The sequence below is a fragment of the Pan paniscus genome, chromosome 8 (assembly GCF_029289425.2).
Source record: "Pan paniscus chromosome 8, NHGRI_mPanPan1-v2.0_pri, whole genome shotgun sequence".
In the NCBI taxonomy this organism is placed as follows: Eukaryota; Metazoa; Chordata; class Mammalia; order Primates; family Hominidae; genus Pan; species Pan paniscus.
Genome location: NC_073257.2, coordinates 84,699,156 through 84,711,220, shown reverse-complemented (window position 1 = coordinate 84,711,220; position 12,065 = coordinate 84,699,156). Strand labels below are relative to the sequence as shown.

Here is a 12,065-nt window from a genome sequence, read left to right as displayed (position 1 = left end):
TAGGAAAACACGAATATTAAAAGATGTAAAATGTGCTATATATGCCAAACAAGATGCGAAAGAAAGTAGTCTGCTGCTGGACACTCGACTCAGTTTACTTATTTACAAACAACAGAATGAATAGAAAAATGGAAGGAAACTATTGAGCATTTTCTGTGTGCCATAGTATATATTTATATGCATGCATCTATATATGTATGTATATGTATATTTGTGTGAGTGTGTATGTAGACATTCACTTATATACATATATAGTTTATTGTGTGAAGGAGTTTAGTAGCTTGCCTAAAATCATACAACTAGTTACTCATAGAGGCAGGAATAAAATTTAAGTCTGTCTGACGTAAAAACTCTTGCTCCTTATACTGCATTCTTTTAACATTATGTCTTCTGGTCACAAGACTTTGTTCATGGTTTAACCTTGGTCAGTTATTGTGTCATTTCAGTGATCTTAAGATTTCTAAATGTGATCTTGAGCCTTGGTTTTTCACTGTATCCACTGTGGTGGAGATTGCTAGTTGTCCAGTGAATGGGAGTAATTTGAACCATGTCTAGGCCTGGCTCCTGAGTGATTTGAGCCACTTCTAGGCCTGGCTCCTAAAGCCCCCACAGGGTTTTTCAATGCGCTTTCCCCTTTTCCTGAGAGCTGGAATGGTGATGAACTGAACTGACCTTGGAAGCCATATATGTTGGCTGCCTTGAACTTGAGTACATGAAGGAACTTATCAATTCCTGCCAACTAGGAAGGTACACTGTGGGTTGTATCTTAGTGAGAAAGACAATTTCATTTTATTGGAGATAGTGTATTTTGAGGTGTATTCGTAATAGCATTTTAACCTACCCTAACTAATATGCTTGTTTTAAAAGAAAGGCCAAGAATCAAGGCCATAGAGATTTTTCTTTTTCTTTTTTTTTTGGGATGAAGTCTTGCTCTGTCACCCAGGCTAGAGTGCAGTGGCATGATCTCTGCTCACTGCATCCTCCGCCTCCTGGGTTCAAGTGATTCTCCCTGCCTCAGCCACCCAAGTAGCTGGAGTTACAGACACCCGCCACTACGCCTGGCTAATTTTTGTATTTTTAGTAGAGACTGGGTTTCACCATGTTGGCCAGGCTGGTCTCGAACTCCTGACCTCAGGTGATCCACCTACCTTGCCTCCCAAAGTGCTGGGATTACAGGCGAGAGCTACCACACCTGGCCAGATTTTTTCAACATGGGCAAAATATGTTGGAGAAGAAATTTTTACAGACATGCTTTTACCATCAATAAGATACAGCAAATGAAAAAATATATTATTTAGTAATTTGGGGACTTATTTTGACCAACAGTTAAGAACGTTACTATGGGGCTGGATGCAGTGGCTCACACGTGTAATCCCAGCACTATGGGAGGCCGAGGTGGGTGGATCACCTGAGCTCAGGAGTTTGAGACCAGCCTGACCAACCTGTGAAATCCCATCTCTACTAAAAATACAAAATTAGCTGGGCATGGTAGCACATGCCTGTAATCCTAGCTACTTGGGTGGCTGAGGCATGAGAATCACTTGAACCTGGGAGGTGGAGGTTGCAGTGAGCTGAGACTGTGCCATTATACTGCAGCCTGGGCAACAAGAGTGAAACTCTGTCTCAAAAGAAAAAAAAAGAATGTTAATATTGGAATTTATGTATATTATTACTATTACTGCCAAAAATTAATTTACTTTATGAGACTAGTGTCATAGAACTTGGAATTGCATAGAACCTTAAGAGATCATCCTATGACAGATGCTCATTATTATGGATGGCCAAAAATTGACTAGCAAAAGGAGAGGGAGTCTCGAAAATGGAGGACAACTGTTAGGTTACAGATTAGGTTATGTCACCTCTTGAGAGAGAGTGTGCCGGCCACATGATACATTTACAAAACCTTTCTGCCTGCTACTTTTTCCAGGTGTGGCCTCAGTCTGTATCCCATGCCTATGCATTATTTCTGACATCAGGGTCCACAGGGATTTACTGTCACTTGCATTATCTTGGGCTCAAGACATTATATCCATCGTTTTCCTTGGGCATTCTACCAAAATTAAGCCATAAAACTGGTATCAGGACCAAGGGAAAATATGTCCCTTTTAACAATAGAAAGAGCCCATTCTTCCCCTATCCTCTTCTCTTATTTAATTTGTAACCCAACTGAAACAGACAATTAAATATAGGCCTTTGAAACAGAGGCCTGTGGTGGTGATATGGACTACCATGCAAGTAGAGGCATCAGTTGCTCATCTCATCTAATCTTCCATCCATGGTCAAAAGATAGGTAATCCTTTGCAGGAATGTGGTTGGTGATGGGAGCAGTGTAACTCCTCTTGGACCATCTATTAACTGTGTGTGGTGTCATTCAAAGAGCAAGCCCAGGAGTAGTTTTAAAGCATTGTTTGAGTGAGTGAGGTACTCATCACAGTCAGTACTACCAACTTGGGTAGACTCATTCTTTTTATATTCTGTCCCCCTTGCTTCTGCCGTTAAAAATGGAGGAGTGGTGACATTCACCACTGTCCATATCACTTAAAGTTGTCAAATCACAGAAAAAATTAACATTTTTCTTCCTTAAGTTTTTTTTTTATAGTTATAACAATGTACTTTTCCTTTCTAAAACTCAAGTCTCAAGCTGGGGCTTACTTTTTATTGGTTGGTCTGCTTTTTTGTTTTGTTTGGTGAAGTTAAGTAACAGTAAACTAAAAGATGATAGCATTTTGTAAACACAAGATTTTAAAATGATCCTCATAGCCCCTCTTTCTTAGGGGAAATAATTATGATAATGATCTTCATGTTCTTCTTCATCTTCCCCTTGCTGGGGAATTTTTTGCTTCATTTTGAAATACTCTTACTATTCAGAGTTCTTCCTCACGAGTCTAGTTTTATTGTTCAGCGTCACATAGAATGTCTGTTTTTTGTTTGTTTGTTTTGGGTTTTTTTGTATGTTTTGTTTTGTTTTGAGACAGAGTCTCTCTCTATCACCCAGGCTGGAGTGCAGTGGCACGATTTTGGCTCACTGCAACCTCTGCCTCCCAGGCTCAAGAGATTCTCCTGCCTCAGCCTCCCCAGTAGCTGGGATTACAGGTGTGTACCACCACAACTACCTAATTTTTGTATTTTTAGTAGAGATGGGGTTTCACCATGTTGGCCAGGCTGGTCTCGAACTCCTGACCTCAAGTGATCCACCCGCCTTGGCTTCCCAAAGTGCTGGGATTACAGGCATGAGCCACGGCGCCTGGCCAATGTCTGTATTTGAAAAAAATAATTGTTTTACTGTTGTTTTATACAGATATAGGAAACCTAAAATGATTTTTGTAGTAACCATTTCTTTTTGTTCTTCATAGTTTTTTACTCCAATGTTTATTCCTAGACATATAGTTTAATTTTGCTTATTTTGTTTGGTGATATATCTTTAAAGCCTCTTAATCTACAAGTGACAGAATGCAGGCCATTTAGCCCATAAAGTTTCCTAGAGCCTAGGTTTTACTGATGCTTATTCTCAGTGCAATTCAGCATGTTTCTCTTTTCTCTATATTACCTAAATATTGGCATCTGGATTCTGAGGCTCGATCAGACTCAGGTTTGATCCCTGCAGCAAGATTAGTGGTGGTATTATGTTATTTTATCATAAGACACCTAATGTCTAGTTGCTTTTCTTTTGCAGTATTAACAGCTATTGATGTTCATTGCCTATATCTGTTAATTCATTGAAGTTGCAAAATGATATTCTAATTTTATCAAATCTTTTTCATTTATTAATTGGAATATTTTATAAACAGACACTGTCCCTCATCTGCTATTTGGTTATAAATTCTCTTTGGCTACTCCTTGATGCAGTTCATATAGGAAAAATAATGCCCAAATTTTGATCCAATTAAGTCTAGCAGTGTTATTGAAGACAGATGTCTTAATAATGCTCAAGAAAGTCTTATAAGGTATATGACTGAATGAACCATCGTAATTCTCTTAGTATATCTTTTCTCAGGCTAAACATCCCAAAATCCTTCAACAGATTTCTATTTATCTCTGCTTCCAAGCCTTTGTTATCTTGGATGCTATATTCTGAACTCTTTACATGATAGTTTGTTGTTCCTTTTAACCAGGCTAAGGTACAATGCTAAGTGGAAAAAAAGCAAAATATATACCATATAATAGGTCTATACTAAATTCTACCAATGTGGGAGTATACTAAGTCTGTTACTTTCTTTGACCTATTATTTCAAAAACGAATCTGATTTTGTCTTAAATTCTTGATTTTTAAGTTCTTATTTTTTTACCTTTATGTATATGATTGACTTAACTTTTTTATTCACAAAGTCACAAAGTCCTCATTGCTAGTAACTGCTGCTCATATACCCCAAACATTCCGAATGGTTTGTTTTTTGTTGTTGTTGTTCAGAGGAAGAATAAAAATACAGATGGCCTAAAGAAAGGTATTTCTGGCTGGGCGCAGTGGCTCACGCCTGTAATCCCAGCACTTTGGGAGGCCGAGGCAGGCGGATCATGAGGTCTGGAGATCAAGACCATCCTGGCTAACACGGTGAAACCCCGCCTCTACTAAAAATACAAAAAATTAGCTGGGCGTGGTGGCGGGCACCTGTAGTCCCAGCTACTAGGGAGGCTGAGGCAGGAGAATGGTGTGAACCCGGGAGGTAGAGCTTGCAGTGAGCCAAGATTGTGCCACTGCACTCCAGCCTGGGCAACAGAGCGAGACCCTGTCTCAAAAAAAAAAAAAAAAGAAGAAAGGTATTTCTTCTGTAGCCATTATTTCCCAGCAGACAGTTGTTGTGTAATATAAAATGCCTTCAAAACTTGTAGCTATGTCTCAAGCCTGCTGAGAGGTTGCAAAACTCTTTACTGTGTTTGCCACATGCTCAATCTTTTGATAAAGTCTCCTGTGAAATCTATTCAGATTGTATTACAAGTTAGCATTGAAAAAATTCCTGTCATATGTGGTCACAAATTTGCAGTCTTTTCTCAGTTGCTAAAAGCACATGTGGTAGTGGAATTAAGAGCCTTGTTAAACAGCTGCTGCCAGTGACTTCAAAGTGACATCTAGCCAGGACTGGCAGTTATAGTAATTTCTATGTTAATGTGGCAAATTTAAAATATCAATAAAGGCTGGGCGTGGTGGCTCACGCCTGTAATCCCAGCACTTTGGGAGGCCCAGGCAGGTGGATCACTTGAGGTCAGGCGTTCGAGACCAGCCTGGCTAACATGGTGAAACCATCTCTAGTAAAAATACAAAACATTAGCCGGGCGTGATGGCCGGCACCTGTAATCCAAGCTACTTGGGAGGCTGAGGCAGGAGAATTGATTGAACCCGGAGGCGAAGGTTGCAGTGAGCCGAGATCACAGCATTGCACTCCAGCCTGGGCAACAAGAACAAAACTCCATCTCAAAAAAAAAAATAAATAAATAAAATAAAATAAAACATCAATAAAGTTTTTCTTAATATTGGTAAATTGCTTTATGGACATGGAACTGATGAGATTATAGGTTTTATTGCCTTGACGCATTTTCTAGCCAGTTATTTATAAGATATTATTTATTGTTGACTATTTCAACTGTAAAATTCAGGTATGAGATAAATTTTTTTCACTAAAATATTATGTGGCTGGTGTAGTATTTTGTATGTTCCATGTGCAGAATGGGGGCTTGTATACCAGATAAGGGAATGAACTTTCATATTAACTAGACAGCCTTTTAGTTAAATATATGCCATACTTGATTTTGTTGCTATTCCAACACTTGCTTGTGTGATTCCCAACTTTGCTGCTTTCTAAATATGCCATATGTAAAGGATCTCTGGCAGTTTGTTTAATTTTATAATCAAAAATCTGTTGCTTCAGACCTGTTAATAATTGAGTTTCCATGATACGTAATTTTATTTTTCTGCGCCATCATTGAATGTACTTTGTCTTTGAAGACCTACTAGCTTTTGAAACCTATGAAATCTAAAGTCTGTTTTGTTTTAGGAATTAGGAAATTACATAGAAGTAGAAACTGTAAAATCAATCCCTTTATAAAAACTTGGTATTTAGGCCAGGTGCAATGGCTACTTCCTGTAATCCCAGCACTTTTGGAGGCCATGGCGGAAGGATCACTTGAGCCCAGGAGTTTGAGGCCAGCCTGGACAATGTGGTGAGACCCTCTCACTACAAAAATAAAGATAATTTTTAAAAAAGAGAATGTTAAAAAAATTCTTCTGGGAAGGATTGTAAAAAATAGAAAAAAAGACTTGGTATTTAAGAAGCTATAGGTTGGCATATATATGGCATTGTACCCTATTACTGAAATCTTCTGAAATTTCTTATGACATTTAAAAATTTTGCTAGCCTTCAGTGATTTAAAACATTAGAAAATTCTTCAAAAAAAGTTTTAAACAAAAGTTACATGAGCATTGCCTCAACTGGAATATGAATGGTATATTACAAGAAATAAAAAATTCCAAGAATATTAACAATTTTTGGTATTCATTTGTAATATTAAAAAACTAAGTATAGAAAAAAATGATAGAATTTCTTCCCAAAATAGGATGGAAAATATATGAGAATTGATGAGCAGTGATGATAAGAATATATGAGCATATGAGCATTGCTTAATATAGTAACACTTTCTAAATTTCTAACTTTAGGTGATGGAATATGAGAATAGGATTCGAGCCTACTCCACGCCAGACAAAATCTTCCGATATTTTGCCACCTTGAAAGTCATCAGTGAGCCTGGTGAAGCAGAAGTGTTTATGACGCCAGAAGATTTTGTGCGATCCATAACACCCAATGAAAAACAACCAGAACGTAAGTTGCTAAAGTGAAATATAAGACTGTGATATTTATTTTGTTATAGGCTACTTTGTCTCTTTCTACATAGTACTGAAATCTTACAGGTCCTTGTAATGATGATATGAACAGTGTGTCTATTGAATATCAGGCATTGTGCTAGGCTTTAGGAGTACAAAAGAGAAGCCTGCAGTCTAATGTGGCAATCTGCAACCAGGGTAAGAGGTTGAGGAGATTGTCCCCCTCTGGTTGAGATTCACTACCTGTAATTAGAGTGTTCTCGAAGGCAATACATTACACATATAACTGCTATCAAGTCACTCTTTAGTGAGGAAAACTAGAAAACTTATAAAGTATGAAATTAACACACTTTTAAACAATCAATGGGATCAAATATATAATCACAAAGGAAATTAGAAAATGCTTTCAGTTGAATGAAAAGGAATACAGAACCTCCCAAAACTTATGCAGTACCACAAAAGCAGTGCTCAGAGGGAAATTTATGGTTATAAACACCTATGTTTAAAAAGAAGAATGATCTAATCAATATTCTAACTTTCACACACATAAAACAAAGTTATATATTGATTGGTTATGAAAATGTTGTGACCATAGTCTCAAAGGAGCTTAACCCTGAATTTCCCCAAGAGCAATAGGTTGATATTCACTAATTCATTGTCCACAGTGACTGTATAGAACATAACCACAAATAACAAGAATTGATTGTACCATCATGGGCCACTTAATGATGAGGATATGTTCTGAGTAATGTGTCCTTAGGTGATTTCATTATTGTGCAAACATCATGGAGTACTTAATGCAAATCTAGATGGTATAACCTACTACACATCTAGACTATATAGTATAGCCTATTGTTCCTAGACTATAAACCTGTATGGCATGTTACTGTACTGAATACAGTAGGCAATTTTAAGACAATGGTAAGTAATTGTATATCCAAGCATATCTAAACATAGAAAAGATATAGTAAAAATATGGTATAAAAGATGGAAAATAGTGCACCTGTAGATTTTATAAACGTTGTATACTTAGACTACACTAAATTTATTTTAAAAATAAAATAGTTGTACTATGATGTTATTATTGGTACAAAGTCACTAGGCAATAGGAATTTTTAGCTCAATTATAATCTTATGGGACCGCCACTGTATATTCAGTCCTTTGTTGACCAAAACGTCATTAAGCAGCACATGACTGTATATGGTATAGGAGTAGGATATAAAGAAACTAATTCTCTTTTTTTTTTTTTTTTTTGAGATGGAGTTTCACTCTTGTCACCCAGGCTGGAATACAATGGCGCAATCTCAGCTCACTGCAATCTCCACCTCCTGGGTTCAAGCGATTCTCCAGCCTTGCCTCCTGAGTAGCTGGGATTACAGGCATGTGCCACCATGCCCAGCTAATTTTGTATTTTTTAGTAGAGATGGGGTCTGGCCATGTTGGCCAGGCTGATCTCAAACCCCTGACCTCAGGTGATCCACCTGCCTCAGCCTCCCAAAGTGATGAGATTACAGGCGTGACCCACTGCACCCGGCTAAGAAACCAATTATTTAGAGAGTATATAGGAAGACATTCTAAATGGAGTGCTATTTGAGTTGGGTTTTGAAAAATGAATAATAGCTCATTATATAGAGGAGAAAGAAACGGCATCATTCAGAGTGAGTAAATTGTGTGGTCAATAATACAAACAGATGGGCCAGGCGCTGTGGCTCATGCCTCTAATCCCAACACTTTGGGAAGCTGATGCAGACAGATTATTTGAGCTCAGGAGTTGAGGACCAGCCTGGCCAACATGGCGAAACCCCATCTCTACAAAAAATAAAAAAATTAGCCAGGCACGGTGGTGCGTGCCTGTAGTCCCAGCTACTTGGGAGGCAGAGGTGGGAGGATGGCTTGAGCCTGGGAGGTGGATGTTACAGTGTGCCGAGATGACACCACTGCACCCCAGCCTGGGCAATAGAGCCAGACCCTGTCTCAAAAAAAAAAAAAAAAAAAAAAAACCCAAAAAAACCAGACACATGAAACAACAAAGTGAGCTTAGGGAACCAAAAACATTTATGTCATTTTCTAACCAGAAAGTTCGTAATATTTTGCCCACATTATTAAATTCACATATCTCTAGGTCAAATAAAAACTATATAGAACCATCACCCCTCCAAAATGTATGAAATTTGCTATTTAAAATTTTTGGTTGTTGGCCAGGTGCGGTAGCTCATGTCTGTAATCCCAGCACTTTGGGAGGCTGAGGCAGGCAGATCTCTTGAGGTTAGGCATTAGAGACCAGCCTGGCCAACATGGCAAAACCCTGTCTCTAATAAAAATACAAAAATTAGCTGGGTGTGGTGGTGCACACCTGTAATCCCAGCTACTCAGGAGGCTGAGGCAGGAGAATCACTTGAACCCAGGAGGCGGAGGTTGCAGTGAGCCAAGATTGTGCCACTGCACTCTAGCCTGGGTGACAGAGGGAGACTCTGTCTCAGAAAGAGAGAGAGAGATAAAAATACAATTTTTGGTTGTGGAAATTTTCAAACATGAAAAGTAGAAAATATAATCAACCCATATGTTTACATCACTTAGCTTCAACAATTATAACACATGGCCAATCTTGTTTCATCTATAACCTCTCTTACTTCCTTTCCTCACCCCAGATTGTTTTAAAGCCAATTCAAGACATGTAGTGCAACCTGTAAATACTTTTGCATGTGTCTCTAAAATATAAGAACTTTAAAAACAATAATACTTTTAAAATATTGCAATTAAAAACAGCAGTTATTCCTTAATAGCAAATATCCAGGCACTGTTCAAATTTTCCTATCTAAAAAATAACTGTTACAGTTGGTTTGTTTAAATCAACCTCTACACTGCATTTGATTGATATGTCTCTTCAGTCTTTACTGTTTTTTTTGCTTTCATTTTTTTTATTGCCATTTATGTGAGACATATTTTATGCCTTGTCTCACATTTCTCAGCCCACCTTTTTGCTCAGGTTGCTGCTGCAGCAGTTAGTTGTACAGTGTTGCAGCCTGACAGGATGAAACCTCAGCTATGTTGTGTATCTGTTGCTTTCTCCTATAGGGCATCTCTGCTGCTATAGCATGGGACACCTGTAGGAGCATATTCAACCATGTTGGCACATGCACACATTTGGAGATACAAAGGCATTAACACTTACTGCTGAGAATTGGTGGATACCCTCTTCTCCATTGTCTTGGATGATCAATTCTGATATACAGACTACATGGTTTCTCAGATGGGCCAAGGGGAGTTGAGCTCTGGTTGTCTAGAGTGGTAGTCAACTTAATAACATACCCTTGAATTGGCTTTTTCTGCTGACCTGTTTCACTTTTCTTAGTCCTTCCACACTGGTACCTTGCTTTTAAGGAAACCAAACTAGACACCATTTATTTGTGGAAGAATGTAGGTCATTTGTATTATAGAATTTCCCACATTCTGGATTTTACTGATTGCATCCATAAGGTGTTGTTTAACATGTTTCTCTATCCTTTGTGCTTCACCCATATATAAAATACATAGAAAGAGACTTAAAAATGAATATACCAAAGTATTAACTCTGTGAATGTTGAAATTATCAGAAATCATTTTATTCTTCTTTGTAGGTTTCTTTATTTTCTAATAGACTTTATATATATATACATATGTGTATATATTCATTCAACATGTATTGATTGATGGTGATGAGTTAGAGAACATTCTAGATGCAACAAATACAGTAATTAATAAAATGGACAAAAAGTCCTGCCCTCTTAAATAATCTTTTATAATTAGAAAGAAATGAAAGGTATATAAAACTTCTCATTAATTGCATTGAGCTTTTAATTTAGAGCATTGGCTGGATACTGTGGCTCAAGCCTGCAATCCTAGCACTTTGGGAGGCTATGGCAGGAGGACCGCTTGAGGCCAGGAGTTCAAAACCAGCTTGAGTAACATAGCAAGACCCTGTCTCTATAAAAATAAAAGTAAAAAAATTAGCAGAGGCCGGGCGTGGTGGCTCACACCTGTAATCCCAGCACTTTGGGAGGCCGACACGGACAGATCACGAGGTCAGGAGATCGAGACCATCCTGGCTAACATGGTGAAACCTCGTCTGTACTAAAAATACAAAAAAATTAGCTGGGCATGGTGGCGAGCGCCTGTAGTCCCAGCTACTCGGGAGGCTGAGGCAGGAGACTGGCGTGAACCCAGGAGTTGGAGCTTGCAGTGAGCTGAGATTGCACCACTGCACTCCAGCCTGGGCGACAGAGCGAGACTCCATCTCAAAAAAAAAAAAAAAAATTAGACGAGCGTGGTGGCTTGTGCCTATAGTCTCAGCTACTTGGGAGGCTGAGGTGGAGGGATCACTTGAACCCAGGAGTTTGAGGTTACAGTGGGCTGTGGTCATGCCACTGTACTCCAGCCTGGGCAACAGTGTGAGACCCCGTCTCAATAATAGTAATAATAATAAATTTAGATCCCTTTAAATTAGCTTCAGCACCTTGTTTTGTGATATTGAAGGAAGAAAGTAAAGAAAGCTTGCATGTAGATAAAATCTTGTTTGCGTTAAGAGAAAAACTTTAGATAAATTTAACTGAGTTTAATTGAGCAAAGAGTAATTGGCAAATTAGGCAGTCCCCAAATCAGAATAGGTTCAGAGAGGCTCCAGTGTAGCCACATGGTGGAAGATTTATGGACAGAAAAAGGAAAGTGATGGACAGAAAATGGAAGTAAGATACAGAAGCGGCCAGATTTGTTACAGCTTGGAGTGTCCCTTATTTGAACATCGTTTGAATAATTGGCTACAACTTGATGATTGGCACAAGAGTATGTTACACATACGCAGTTAGGTTACAGTTCACTATGTACAGAGGAAGCTTTAGGCTGAACTTAAAATATATAAGGAGGCAGCTTTAGTCTAAACTTAATTTAACAATTCCCCTCTTTTGGTCATCTCAATGGAGAGATTGACCGAAACTTTAGTCATTGATGTCACTCTGTCATCATTTGCTCAGACAAAGGAAAAAATGGTATAGGTGAAGTTCAGTTAAGACAAGAAAAGTGCACCAGCACTCTGGGAGGCCTAGGCGGGTGATTGAATGGACCCCTCCCCTTAGCCAAAGGGATTCCAAAGATACATGAGAAACTGGTTCAGGCCATGATGGGAAGGGGGTTTGGACATGCCTCATTATACTCTTTGTTGGAACTCAGGCTTAACTAACTAGCACTAACATTAAAACAGATATTTAAGACTGACAAAAC

The 12,065-nt window shown here is 38.5% G+C and overlaps 1 protein-coding gene across 2 annotated transcripts in view; it reads left to right on the top strand.

The window, feature by feature from the left end:
* The window catches only part of MICU1 (mitochondrial calcium uptake 1), a 264,649-nt gene that overhangs the window by 68,523 nt on the left and 184,061 nt on the right, over positions 1–12,065 (top strand). For both annotated transcript variants that reach the window (XM_003815973.5, XM_055092954.1), the window contains exon 4: positions 6,647–6,809. In XM_003815973.5, the coding sequence (XP_003816021.1) occupies positions 6,647–6,809 (163 nt within the window). The remainder of the gene's footprint in view (positions 1–6,646; positions 6,810–12,065) is intronic.